Genomic DNA, 14,494 nt, shown 5'->3' with positions numbered 1-14,494 from the left:
ATCATCATCATCATCATCATCATCATCATCATCACCATCACCATCACCATCACCATCACCATCATCATCATCATCATCATCATCATCATCATCATCATCATCATCATCATCATCATCATCATCATCATCATCATCATCATCATATTAGATAATAATTGTCCCCCGAGTGTCCGATCCCTCTTTCTGTGAATAGAGATGTATTTGAAATTAGGGGAGCCATATCACGAAAAAGTGTAGGTCTACACTGGTTGAAGTTTAGAAACGCAATTTTTTTTTTTTTAATTTATTTATTTTTATTTTTTTTTATTATATTTATTTTTATTTTATTTTATTTTTTTTTATGACTTTGGTATGATAATAAGGCTACGATGACACATGACCCATCATGCACCCACCGGATTTACCCTTTCAGCTATCTTTAACTGCGCAAACGATAACGACACAAAAACAACCATTAGGCTCCGGAACCAGACTGGAGGAAACAGACAGTGGAACTGTAGCGCCACCAATGCTTGGTCGCGCGAGCAGGGAGAGAGAAGTTACTCTGTGAGATCATTTCCTCCATGGTGAGATCATGTCATGATGCTTTGGCGGTGAGCGGTGAGAGATAAACAAACAATGGCTGACCTGGATTAAAGTTTTTACAGTAGTACAGTCTTGTACGGGACGGTATTTAGTAAAGTAGGTCTAGCCTCAGGAGTCTCCATCTAATTCATACGATTACGTGAGCTGTTTGGAGAGTAACAAACATGTCATCTCGGCTGTTTGAAGGGTTGCATCATGCTGATCTGTATGCAAAATATCGTCCAAACTACCCACAGCAAGTCATTGACAGGATTCTGACTTTCATGAAGGTTGGCATTCATTGATTGATCATTATAATTAATTAGACATTAGCTGAGAAGATGCTTAGCATAGGCCTAGCTAGGGCCAGCTAGGCCTGGTAGTGCTAGTCTAGGCCTAGTAGTAGTAGTAGTAGTAGCTTGCTGGGCCTAGGCCTAGGTAGGTACCACATGATAAATACAAAGTTGAATATTAAAAAAAAATAGCACAAAAAACTAGGCCTACTTATTCTCAGTATCATAAAAAACTTTATTTGAGGAAAATTGAGCCACTGGTTAGGGCCTACGGTTTTATAAACATTTGAAGTTTATGAGCGTGTGAATAACAAGTTGCATGTTAACAATAATTAATATTTCTGTCACTTTTTGCCATATTTCTGTTAATTTTTGTAAATGCTAAAAAAATAGAGTACATTTTGATTGTAAATTTTTACTGCAAGTTAGTATACATTGGTCATGTATGTAGCCCTAATACTCAACGACCAGAAAATTTATAAATTTTTCAGATGACCTTTGACCCACAATTCTGAAATTCGGGAAAAAAAATGAAAAAAAAAAAATAAATTTAAAAAAATAAATAAAAAAATAAAAATCATTTAAAAAAGTCTTATTGTGCTTGCATACTCACAGTAATTGCAGTGTCCGACAAAATGTTGGCCCAATTTGTGACGGGCATTAATGGTGTATAAAATTTTGCAACTATAATATAATAATAACTATACAGTACATAAATATAGATATATGAAAAAATTTATTACCAGAATTAATCTGGAAGTAAAACTATCCTTCCCCCCCCCTTCCCCCGGACACCATCCCGGTATTTCTGAGTCTAGGTTTCAGGGCTGGGAATAATAATTATGTACTAAATTAAGTTGCACAAATGATATTACCAGTGGTAATCTAGAATTAAAAGTATCCCCCCACCGGACTTCAAATGACAAATTTCTTTGGCCGTTACGCATGACATCATCCTCTTGCATCAAAAATTAACATCGTCTCCCAATTCTCTCGAAATCATTCTATGTTTAATATCCACTTCAATTCTTAATATTTAACCATTTTTTTAGATAATCATTAGCTAAAAGTATATTTTAATACTTTAAGTATCATTTAGTTTATTTTTGAACTCATATTTATTTTATTTACATGAAAAATATTGCCGTTTATATGCAGCACTTTTGTTAAGATTATTATGGTTTATCTCGTGTACACAATGGCCGATCAACAGCTGATCGTCGGTTTTGCGGTGCCAAAAAAAAATATTGCTATGCCTCGTATTACATTCATATTTGGCAAATAAACTCTTAGATATATAAAATAGTCTTCGTTATTAAAAAATTGGACTTTATTACTCGCCATTCTCTGGAAGAAACGCAGAATTTTAATGAAATTTTCAAAAGTTGATAACTTCGATAAAAGTTGACCGATTTTGGAAAAAATCAAAATGGTGTACTACTTCGACCCCTGAGTGACCTGATGAAAACGTCTCAACCAATCAAAAAGCATTTTATATGAATATTTTCTTAAGGCCTTTGTTGACAAAAACACGCTTGGCTGAACTGGACTAATAATGACACTAATTGAAGTGTGTGACGTCACGCATCGTATGGTGCCTAGCCTAGGCCAGGCTAGTGTAGCAGCAGCTAGGCTAGGCCCGGCCTAGAGTAGTATTACTATCCGGACAAGCCTTTTCAATTCAACACTGTAGGAGTGGAGTGGACATGTTGCAAGATGTCAGGTTTTTTAGCTAGGCCTAGGAGGAGTAGATATAGGAGGCAGAGTAGAGTCTTGTCTTACTTAAGTCTGGTTTCCTGTCCACATAAGAAATCAGAATTTCTGACGATTGCGACATTTCAACAAGGAAATATGAAATATGACAAGAAAATGGTTGCGAGGTTTGTTTTGTGAAATCGACGTAACACACGCTAAAATCGTTATAGCACAATGCTTGACAGAAAACCAACACACTGAATATCTGTCCAATACGTCGATTGACCACGAATCGACAGGAAATTGAGTTTTTGTTGAATGAACTTCCGTACATTACGTTGCAAACAATTCTTTATGGAAAGTTGACTTGGAGTCAACTTTTATGTATTTTTAGTATGCTCGTCTTTATTTTTTGCCTATACAACAACACTGTCGACGAACAAGAACTCTCATTGACTTGCGAATTGATAATCAAATGGTTAAAAAAAACACATCTTTCTATTTTTTTCACCACAATGGTAGGCATGTATAGGATCTTATAATAAATTTTGTTTAGGCCCATACATCCATAAATTATTACTGGAGTATTGATTAATATGGAATGCGGTGGGGGGGGGGGGGGGTGTTAAGGGGGTGGAGAATGAGATTTCAAGTAGATTTAATGAATTAAATTTATTATACAAAATACAAGATAACTTTATTGTTGTAACATATAGCAAGATAATACAAATTTTTTTTTCCATTTGCATTAAAAAATACTGTAAAATTAAAGACATACTGTGCAACATATAAACTATAAAATAATAAATAAAAATATATAATATAATATAAATTTATAAATGAAATAAATAAAAATATGAAATATATAGGCTACTTGATATGGTATTGCCAGTTTGGTAAATTTTCTGCTAATTTCAATAAACAACATTATTTACTAATTGTATTTCATTCTTAATTTTAACTTGAACATAATGGTAACATTTAAATCATGTTTTCAATATCTGTAGGCCTACTGTAGGCTATATGGGGATATGATTTTTCTGTTGGTTCAAAACATAAGTGAAATGAAAATAAACAAAGTACTGTAGGTTATAGGTCTAATTGATATTTTGAGAGTTGAAACACTAAAATCGATAACCAAAATGTTAGCAAATCAAGATTTGTAGTATACTGTACCACAGGCCTGGTACCATAGGCCTTAAATGCCTAAGTCTGATGCAATGACGAAATTGTCCTCAAATTTCACTGGGTTATTATAAGGAAACCAGATAGGAAGTGAGGAATATTAACATCGCAATCGCAAAGTAAAATTCAACTTAACAGGCATGTATTATGTAATGACGTTAGGACAGGATTTGCTGTTTGCATTTGAAAAAAATCAACTAGTCGTAAGAATCGTTAACAAGATATTTTGTCCGCGGCCAAGCACAATCAAGACTATGTCGTTTTATTAAACTTATAACAGTCGTAAGAATCGCACCAGTCATAACAAACATTAGAAATTCTGACTTATGTACTGTACGTCGACAGGAAACCAGGCTTCAGGCCACAATGGAGTTTCTACTATAGGCCTACCTAGAGTAGGATGACCTATAAGAAGGCCTACCAGGCTAGGCCAAAATAGTATATCTAATTAGTAAAAAGTCTTAGGCCTAGTCAGACTAACCTATTGCAGGCTAGTTTTTGAAAAGAGGATCCTCTTAGGAATACTACAAAGATAGCACAAATAAGCATGGTATATACAAATTGTAAAACTTACCTTATATTCGGCGATGACAATCTTACAGACTGCATGAGATCGTACAGATACAAATATCTTTTGGGTACGGGTTGACCAAAATGACGTGTGTACGAGTTAACCAAACGTGGGTACGGGTCGACTAAAATTTGTGTACAGGTTAACCAAAGTGGGTACGGGTTGGTATGTGTACGGGTTTGTTTGGGTACGGATTGTTGGGTTTTTTAATTTTTATAATTATGCAAGTTCTTGGCCCTGGAGAACAAGAGCTTGATAGAGGCCTTAAATGCCTAAGTCTGATGCAATTTGAGATTTTTTCCATAACAGTGCATTTCATGCAATCGGGATGGCTTTGAACAAGACATTCTGAGGTAGAATGACATCTGTGTCCAATATCTGACAGCAGATTTGCAGTATGCAAAACGAGTTTTTTAAGTGAAAAAAAAGTCACTGATGTACAGTAAGGTCTTCTTTTAAATAAAGTTTAAAAACATAATGGGTCTAGCTCTGACCAAAATCATAAGTTTAACCAGGCCAAAACAGTTGAACTTGCAAGTAGTCATTGCCAAGCATTTGTAATGTACAGTACTGTATGATTTTCAGGTTAAAGCCAAGAGAAGTGATGACTATGTGAAAGCAGTAGATGTAGGTTGTGGGTCCGGCCAGTTAACTCGAGACCTTGCTCCATATTTCCAGCAAACTGTTGGTGTAGACGTCAGTGAGGCTCAAATAAAGTTTGCAAGAAATTTGAAAACAAACGCCAACGTAGAATACAGGTAAGTAGGCTTATTAATTATAACAAAATAATGTACTGTATATACCTGTATATCCTTTAAAGAAATATGATAGATATCAAACATCCTTCAAGGATGACAGATCTAACCTGTCAACATCTCTGATGCAATTACAATTTTAATGAGAAAAAAATGGATTGGATTGAATTTATTCGGTGTAAACACCAAGTAGGGGCGTACGGTGAAAAATCTAAGGGGGGGGGGTCGAAACGAAAGCGCAGGGGGAAAGCTGAACTCGGAGCAATTTAGCGAAGCTTCCAGAATTCGCGGGGTGCGTTATTTGTGAGTGAAGCGAGCATATTTAAAGGGCACTTTCTTTAAAAAGGGGGGTCGACCGCACCCATCGACTCCCCCACGGTACGCCCCTGCCAAGGATATCCCACGGAAGTGTAGGAGAAGACTTATTTCCAGTGGGGTCCTTCCGGTGGTGATTGCGCAGTACATCAGGAGACAATCCCCTACTCTTTTCCGAAGAGTGTCTGCGTTCTTTAACGTGCACATGGGCCATAAATGCACATAGGACCAACGGCTTAAACGTCTCATCCTAAAGACGGTGCACTATTGTAACTTGTATTTCAGCTCTCCAGCTGAAACACAAGGAGAGGCAGCGATGGGAATCCATGGACCTAGAGATCTCCAAGGTTCAGCGCACACACAGTGGCTACCACCAGATTAGCCTACTGAGCTAAGCAGCTCACTCTATGTTCCCATCCAATTCATGCATTGCTAAATAATACAGTTTCTGTATTCTTTTGCATAGATCCTTAAATTGGCTGCTAATCAATTTAAGGATTTTTGTAGTAAAATGGAAATCAATGTAAACTTTTTTCACAATCTGGGTTTAAAGTTATTATTTTTCCTATTTTTTTTGGCAGAGAGTACAATACATCTTAAAATTTTATATAAATAACTTAACTTAGTTCAACAAATTCAAAAGCAAAAACATTTATGCCTATTAAGAATTTTTTTCATAAGCCACTTTCAGATAGAAATTGCCGCAATATTACTGTAAGCATGCCAGCATAATAACTGGTCTATAAAGTTTTCACAAGCCGCCTTGGGTAGCACAATAATGCGGTAATCTAATTAACACATTTTTCTGTCCGAAAGGGTCCTATAGAATGGCGTAATAATGGCAGTTTTAAACACAGAGGGTGCCATTTTTTGTCAATATGGCACTTTTTGTAGACAAAACCAGCTTGAATTGTGCTGTCAATTTGGGCATTTATTTCACATCCCCCACGAATTAGCATAGCTGCCTCACCTGACGTATTTGTGTCCGTTGGTGGTTGCCTTTCGTTAAAACAATAGTAATAGTTTTCACAATGGCGACAAATTGGAGCTTTATTTTTGAAAACCGGTGAAAGGAAGAAACAATTTAAATGACACCACACTCAACGGTTTTCATCTTTAACCTTTATGCATGATGCACACGCCGTCTTGATTGCCGCAGTGATGATTATGTTCCTGACTGGTGTTGAATACTAAAATGTAAGATATTTTCCATCTTGCTTACAGAGTTGGAAGTGGAGAAAGCATTCCCGTGGAGTCTTCATCCGTGGATCTAGTGACGTGTGCTCAATCTGTTCATTGGTTTAACTTCAACAAGTTTTGTGGTGAAGTTGACAGGATTTTGAAACCCAGCGGATGCGTAGCTCTCATTGGCTATACAGCTCCAAATATAATTTACCAAGGAAAACCACATCAGGGACTCAACCGACTTTTCGATGAGGTAGAATGACAAATAGTTGTTCAAATCTGGTTAATTTTGTGTATACAGTGTTGTCTGCATTGATTAACAGACATTGTGAATAAACTGGGAATGGTGCCTCGATCTCCGGGAGAAAGACGTCATGGTTGGGCGTTGCTTAAAGCCTCTTGGAAATGGGTCCGAGGGAAACCCCCCTGGAAACTATGTAAATTTAGAAATACAAGGGCTTATTTTATCTACTATAATATATAAATATACAATCTTTTTTTACTTCCTGGCAAGTCATGTTTTGTTTCCCTGAAGAAGGGTTAGAGGGGGGAGGGGAAGCTCTCCCCAACATGGGTCCCCTGGCCACCCCTGGAATGAACGCATCTGCTTTAAATCCTATTTTACTATTGTATTTATTAATTGAATGTAGAAAGTATAAGCTAGTAAAGCAGTAATCCTGCCGTTCGATCATGCCATCTTCCTTCAATTGAATTTCACTGTCGGGTTTATTTTAATTTATTCATATTTTAATAGGCTTAGTAAAATAGTAATAATATATCTTGCCAAAAAGCAAAAGCTGTTCCTACTTTTAGACAATATGAATAATTTAAATCAAGAATTACCCATCAGAAAATAGGCACAGGGGCATAGACTTGTTTTGGTCTGTGGGACACGAAACAGCCCAGGGGTGCAAAAATTATGAATACAGAACTAGGTCCTTATTCCAATGAAAACTTAAGCGTACTAATTTGCCGTCACACCCCCCCCCCCCCCCCCCCCCCTCCCGCCCCCCCCCCCCCCCCCCCGCGCTTTTATACCCCAGTATTCTCCAGTACATTTTTGTTTTCTTTTTATTGCAGTACATTGATCTCTTAAAACCATACACCGCAAAAGAAATTCAGGCTCTGAATAATAAATATCGTGACTTGAAATTACCATACGCCATAAATGAAAGGTAACGTTTCGTCTGTTGAAAACCTAACTCTCTGAATATTCCATAGAAGGATTAGTGTGGCAGCTGTTCTGAGAGTCTTTCGTTCAAGCACAGAAGGGATTTTTTTTAACCGTATTCTTCCAGATTATCCCAGAGTGTCAGCGGATATTATGGGACCCACATAATTTAATAGATCACAAAGAGTGGAGATGCTTGCCTTCCAATCTATGGGTCAGGGGTTAAAATCCTGTCAGACTCCAGAATTTTTTTTTCTCACAAAACAACTCCACTCCATAAGCCTTGTTATGAGACTTAGTTTTCTGCAGAGTATCATGTGTCTGTTTTTGTCATGTGAAGGGAATTTTTTATCAGAGTACAGTAATTTCTTACCTCTGATAAGTTCTTTCTGCTAATAGTCCAACTTGAACTTTGTACCCAGCAAGGCTCTCGACGGTCACAACTTGACTGTACAAGTTATGATAATAATATTTAATAATCTTTTTCGGTAAAGAAAATCTGTTATAGACTATAGATATTGAGGATATAATGTATTCCAGAAATTTACAGTATAACATGAAGAAAAGAATATAGATTATAAAAGGTATTATTAAACTGGATTTTAGTTAAATTCTTGGTTTTTTATATTATATTTTTAAAGAGATGATTCATTAACAAGAAAGCGAGAAGTAAATTTAACCTGGTTTATTAATTGGCTTACATCTTGGTCTCATTACCAAAATTTAATGAAGGCGACTGAAAGTAAATCTGACCCTCTCGTGGAACTTGGAGCAAAGTAAGTTTGACTTAAATTAACGAGTTAAATTCTAGAGTGTTTTTTCATATTATATTTTTAAAGAGATGATTCATTCACAAGAAAGCGAGAAGTAAATTTAACCTGGTTTTTTAATACGCTTACATCTTGGTCTCCTTACCAAAATTTAATGAAGGCGACTGAAGGTAAATCTGACCCTCTCGTGGAACTTAAAGCAAAGTAAGTTTGACTTAAATTAATTAGTTAAATTCTAGAGTGTTTTTTCATATTATATTTTTAAAGAGATGATTCATTCACAAGAAAGCGAGAAGTAAATTTAACCTGGTTTTTTAATACGTTTACATCTTGGTCTCCTTACCAAAATATGAAGGCGACTCAAGGTAAATCAGACCCTCTCCTAGATCTTACTCAGTAATTGACTCATTTGAAAATACTGTCCCCATATCTTCATGTCATCATTGGCTATGTTCTCACACGGCAGCTAACGGATCCGGATCCTGCTAACCGTTAGCTGCCGTGCGTCCATGCGAGAAAATCTCGATCCGGATACCAACAATATGATGAACGAATCACTGGCCAATAAAAAACTGGAACTTGTAAACGCGTACGTGTGATTGGTTTATGATAGAAACGCCCTCAACTTGCTAAACAATAGCGATTGCTAACCGTTAGCATATCCGGATACCGCTAACGGTTAGCGCTAACCGATAGGGAGTTCTCACACAAGTGCTAACAGTTAACGCTAACGGTTAGCTCCCGATCCGGATACTAGGGCTCTCCTGAGAACTAGGCCATTATTATCATCGTTTGAGTCTGCTTTCCCCTGCACGTGAGGGTTAGACTTGAAAGGCTGTACATTTCAGGGGTCCCAAGTTGGAAAAAGTCACTTCTGCAAGATCTGGTTAAATTCACTTTCGTAACACATTTACTGTTATTTTGCCGTGCATTGTGATACCAATCAGTACTAATTTCTATAAGAAAATTGATAATAATAAAGTATTAAAATCATGCAAATATTATGAATTTGCAAGAGATGAGTTATTTTCCACGAGAGTCTGGCTTGTCTGCGGGAGTGCAGGAGGCCTTCCTAGTTTCCACAAACTGCAGAGACTTGGGACCCCTGACAGCTGTAAGGTGTGTGTATCCTGCACGGCCGTTCCAAGGTAAAACAACATAACTGCACAAAAATAATATACCAGTTACCATTGGACAGCCGTGCGAGAGATACTAAACAAAATACTAATTTAAAATTTTTTTTTTCAGAATGGTTGCAGAAGTTGATGATAAATCGTCAACCGATGAAATTGAAGTGGTCCTAGTAGATTCAATATTCATGTTACTTGGAGCAAAGCCTATGCAGGATTAAACTTTTAATTGATTTAATTAATATGTAAGATTGAAATACCTTTCACAATTTTGTTGGTTGTCTTTTTACAGTGAATTTATTTTGCTTTTTGACAGTCTGCCTGAATAGTTTGCAATCATTTTTTTATTTTACATGTCGTTTGTACTATTTGATCTATGAAATGAATGAAAAAGACTCATTTTTAACATTTTAGCAAACTCCACTCGATATGTAGAGTAAATGTATATCTTGTGAGGGTATTGTCACTACAAAAAGTGTTTGCTGTTTGGCATATACTTGGGCCTTGTGCCTGAATTTTTTTATAAACCCCTGATAATGAATATTAGTGACCCAATGTCTGCTTAAGCTTGGAAGTTGTATGTGTGAACTTTTATAGTAGTGTTTAGTATCCTATAAAGTAGAGGCCTTGTTCTCTAAGGAGATTTGGCTTAATTGATGCAGTGTTAGTTGTGGCTTCTCCTGCCATAAATTGTATCAATATTTGGGGAACAACACATTATAGTTTGTTATGAATAAATTCACAAACAGTGTGATGAATTAATTAAAAAAATATATGTCAAAATGCTTTATATTCAGTTAGATTGTAAATTCATGCAGCCCCACCCCATCCCCACCCCCAAAAAAGATGTTAATTTACACAAATGACCATCTGTCAATCTCAGTACTCCTGTAATCACCTGTTTAAGTATGCAGATTTTGCCATCACTGACATTAAGGTAATTAATTAGCATAAATGGTAGACTCAGCAGGTGTTAACTTTCTTTCTTTATTGACCATATGATAACTTAAAACAGCATACCGTATATTCTTGCGAGGATATAGACGAAGCTTAAAATAGCAAATCACGATCGAAAAGCAGGTCGTCGTCTTATCGTGTGTAACACGCAAATTTACTACTGAAATGAAGCTAGTAACTTGTTAGTATTAATGAACTGAATTTTAAGTGTGGGAAATAAGATTTTGATGAACATTTAAAAGCCCATAAAATGGTATTATTTGGAAGATTAGCCCTACATGTGGCTCCATTTTTAGCCACCTAGATGCAGTATGAAGACCGTAACTAGCAGCAAAAGTATGAATTCCGACAGTGAAACAGGAACGTTGTTTTATACGCCTGACATACAAAAATCGTCCAAAAATCTTCTCAAACTTGATCGAGGATTTGTCTTATGTGCGGTTCGCCTTATATATACGACGTGAGAATATACGGTACAATATCCCTCATTGCTGTTTCATTAACATTCAGATTCCAACAATATGATTTTTATCTACTGTTTTACATACCAGAAATAACTTCACACAAAATCTACTTCTAAATATCATGATATTCAACTTGAAATAATCCTTAAAGTTAATGACTTTTGGTACCATCAATAAAAAGACTGTTTGTGGTGGTACCATGTACTTTCAATTAAAACGTTGTTAAAATAATTATTGTGGTAACAAAATATAATTACTGTAATGTTTACTTGGGGTACCACCGACATTCGGTGACCGAATAAAAATGATTTGTGGTACAGTAATCAAATATAAAAATGGTTATTTGTGCAGAGTACAATCATATATAATTAATGTTGTTTGTAGTACCATTTAAAATATGTTATCAGTTTAAAATGTTTATTTGTATCACATATGCCCAATAAAAAAAAATAATATTTTTGAGGTACCATTAATATGATTATATATCTGTAGTATCATTTATGTATTATAAATCAATGCATAAAAAGCTTATCAGTATTAAATTTCCAGAACACAAGTGCAAAATAATTTCACCATTAGCACTACACGGTAAAATCTGCATAAAACATCCAAGTTGACGATAAAATAGAAAAGGGATAATTCGATGTTTTCTGATTATATTTAAAATTTCACGTTTACTCTGATTATATTTACACAGATGAGCTGCACTAATTCTAGTTTCAGTTAACTTTGGTTAAAATGTAAAATATATTTTTAAAAACCATCCGAAAATACAATAATACACTAAACAGAGACGAACACACTAATATATAAAAACCCAAATGGCTCAGACCAGGAAACAAATGCAGATCAATATAACCTAAATGTAATGATGAACAACGTCATCAAAAGGTAAACAATAAAAAAAAAAAAAGATAGGAGTGCAGGCATGGGAAAGGCATTATAAAACAAAATTATTATTAATTATTATTGTTTAAATATTATTTATATATTATAAGTTGTGTGTTTATATATACACCAGCGTGATGACCAAACGTATCCAAGAGAGTGGGTAGAGTAGGAGATTTTCCAGAAAAAGAAGTTTGCTTCCCAGGCTTTACTTCGCAGAATACTTGAATATCAAAGTATTATTGTTTTTTTTTTTTGTTTTTTTTTTTAGTGAAATAATGGGGCACAGTGATGCTGCTGCTTATTATGATAAGGATAATGATGAAGGCAGTCAATTTGATGATGATATTTATGATGATAGAGCCAAAACCCAAAACTTTCTGTTGGAAAATGTTCATCCAATTCCCAAACTTAATTACCGCAATTAAATGTTTCAAACACCTTAAATTCTATTACTACTTCTACCACAAAAAACATATCGAACATATTCTGGGTAATTTTTTTTTTTGTACGGCTTCTAAGTAAATGTTTAAGCCTGTGGTGTTATTTGGGCTAGATTTTTCATTACTTTACAACATAGTACAACAATCACAATCCCGCAAAATATACAAATATTGAAGCACAAATAATGCCGGCTTTAGCACCACCAGATAGTCTGTTGGATCTATTGTCTGGTGTGGTTGTATTCCACTCTGCTGTGTCATCAAGCGTAGTTGTGGTGTCTCCAGTTTTCGGTGATGGTGTGGTTGCAATTGTTGTAATGGCTGCAGTAGGCCTAGTTGTAATGGCTGCAGTAGGCCTACTAGTAAGTAAGGGCATAGTGATGGTGCTGTTTGTTGTATTTGTATTGGTGACGAGATTAAAATGTACGCAAATTACTGTGCAGAAAAACAGCCAAACGTATTCCATATTTTCCTAAAAATGGAAAGAAATAGAAGGAAACTTATATTTAAATCTAAAAATGTCATATGACTAAATTAGGTCAAGTGCGTCAGGTTTGGTCATTATGGATAAGGATTATAAAATATAATATATAATATAATATCTACCATAATGATGTTATTCCATGAGGCCCTGTATCCTTAAGCAATAAAATCTACGAATGAATGTACACTAAATTCTTTTACAGTTTCTATCTAGTGGTGTGTGGTAATTGCCTTTGTGATCCTGTCGATAACAAACATCGTAATATTCAACATATAAATTACCAGAATAATAATGATAAATCATTTTACCAATGCCCCTCGTAGTGCTAAAAGCTTGCATTAATAATATTTTCCTACCAAGTCTGCACTTATTGGTTGCAAATAGATTTTCTTTTTGAATTATGCGGTACACAAATGTGCAATAAAATGTTTAAATATGGACAAAAATACAGCAGTGACGTGCCTGCTACAGCAATGGGCGTGCTGTTCTTTCCAACAGTAACAACACTTTTTCCTGGCATAATAGCACTTACTAACTATATTTTTGTATAATACGTCTCTGTGCTATTTATGATTATCATGAATTTTTCTTATTTACCTTTGGTTCGTGGCTCCTCTGAAAGCTTCTACAGGCGTTGGTTAGAAGTTCTTACAATGTTGCTTCCTTTGTAACTTTTATAGTCTCAATTCAGTATGAAACCGTCCAAATTCAATGCAGTGTCTAAGAATAAAATTCTGTTTGTTATAATGTTCACTATTTCCTCGAAAACTAATGTATTTGTTTATTTAGTTTCTATAACGACTGATGACAATAAATTTTTGATTTTCATTCCACGTCTAAATTTAATCCAATCGTCTAAATTGAATGCAGTGTTAAAGAATAAATTAACATCATCTGTTATACTGTTCACTATTTCCTAGAAAACTAATGCATTTTTTTTTATTTGGTTTCTATAACGACTGATAACAATATTTTCTTAATTGCCATTCCATATTTACATTTAATTCAACTTCATTCAAATTCATTATGAAACCGTCCAAATTTAATGCAGTGTCTGCAGTTTTACATTTGGTTAGTATAACGACTGATGACAATGACTTTTTAATTTCCATTCTATATTTACATTCAATTCAATTTCATTGTGCCACAAACTACAAAGCAGTAATCTAAATGATTAGAATGAACAATGTATTGCTGTAATCCATTCAAACAACACATGACCACTAAAAAATATCTTTTATTATGAGAATTTCTGCTCTTAGAATAAAACGACTGACTGGTTGTTTGTTTATATACAGCACCTTAGATACAAATCTACTGTGATACCAATGATGTATCTAAGGGAGGGGCGTGCGAGGGTTGAAAGGCTGTACATTTTAGGGGTCCCCAGTTCCCAGTTGGAAGAGTCACTTCTGCGAAATCTGGTTAACATATTTAACGTTACTTTGCTGCGCACGGTGTGACCCATCGGTACCGAGTTCAGTAAGTAAAATGATTATAAAGTAGTAAAATCATGCAAATGTTTTGAATTTGCAGGAGATGTGCTATTTTCCGTGAGAGTGTGGGTTGCTTGCGGGGGTGCGGGAGGCCTTCCCAATTTCTGGGAGGCTCTTGCAGGAGACTT

The 14,494-nt window shown here is 35.3% G+C and overlaps 1 protein-coding gene and 1 long non-coding RNA gene across 4 annotated transcripts; one reads left to right on the top strand and one right to left on the bottom strand.

The window, feature by feature from the left end:
- The first annotated feature begins 545 nt into the window (after nt 1-545).
- LOC117105406 (putative methyltransferase DDB_G0268948) lies at nt 546-11,376 on the top strand. Of its 3 annotated transcripts, none has more exons than XM_033246532.1 (6): nt 546-854; nt 4,894-5,066; nt 6,603-6,816; nt 7,644-7,738; nt 8,574-8,708; nt 9,753-11,376. In XM_033246532.1, exons 1-6 carry the CDS (start codon nt 750-752, stop codon nt 9,853-9,855), a joined length of 825 nt encoding a protein of 274 aa, XP_033102423.1. In that variant the 5' UTR covers nt 546-749; the 3' UTR covers nt 9,856-11,376. The 3 variants fall into 3 exon arrangements, with proteins under 3 accessions (XP_033102423.1, XP_033102424.1, XP_033102422.1); XM_033246531.1 differs by lacking the exon at nt 8,574-8,708 and adding an exon at nt 8,376-8,510 and having other exon boundaries at nt 548-854; XM_033246533.1 differs by lacking the exon at nt 8,574-8,708 and having other exon boundaries at nt 547-854.
- Nucleotides 11,377-12,185: 809 nt separating this feature from the next.
- Nucleotides 12,186-13,716, bottom strand: LOC117105405. Its single transcript, XR_004444894.1, has 2 exons — nt 13,468-13,716; nt 12,186-12,858 (listed from the first exon to the last, which is right to left on the bottom strand). It is a non-coding gene; the product is annotated as an uncharacterized LOC117105405 (long non-coding RNA).
- Between the last annotated feature and the right edge of the window lie 778 nt (nt 13,717-14,494).

Source organism: Anneissia japonica, unplaced genomic scaffold, assembly GCF_011630105.1.
Source record: "Anneissia japonica isolate Jap-2015-1 unplaced genomic scaffold, ASM1163010v1 scaffold667_len338742_cov159, whole genome shotgun sequence".
NCBI lineage: Eukaryota > Metazoa > Echinodermata > Crinoidea > Comatulida > Comatulidae > Anneissia > Anneissia japonica.
Note: the sequence above shows the minus strand (reverse complement) of the source record. Positions and strands in the feature narration are given on the sequence as shown.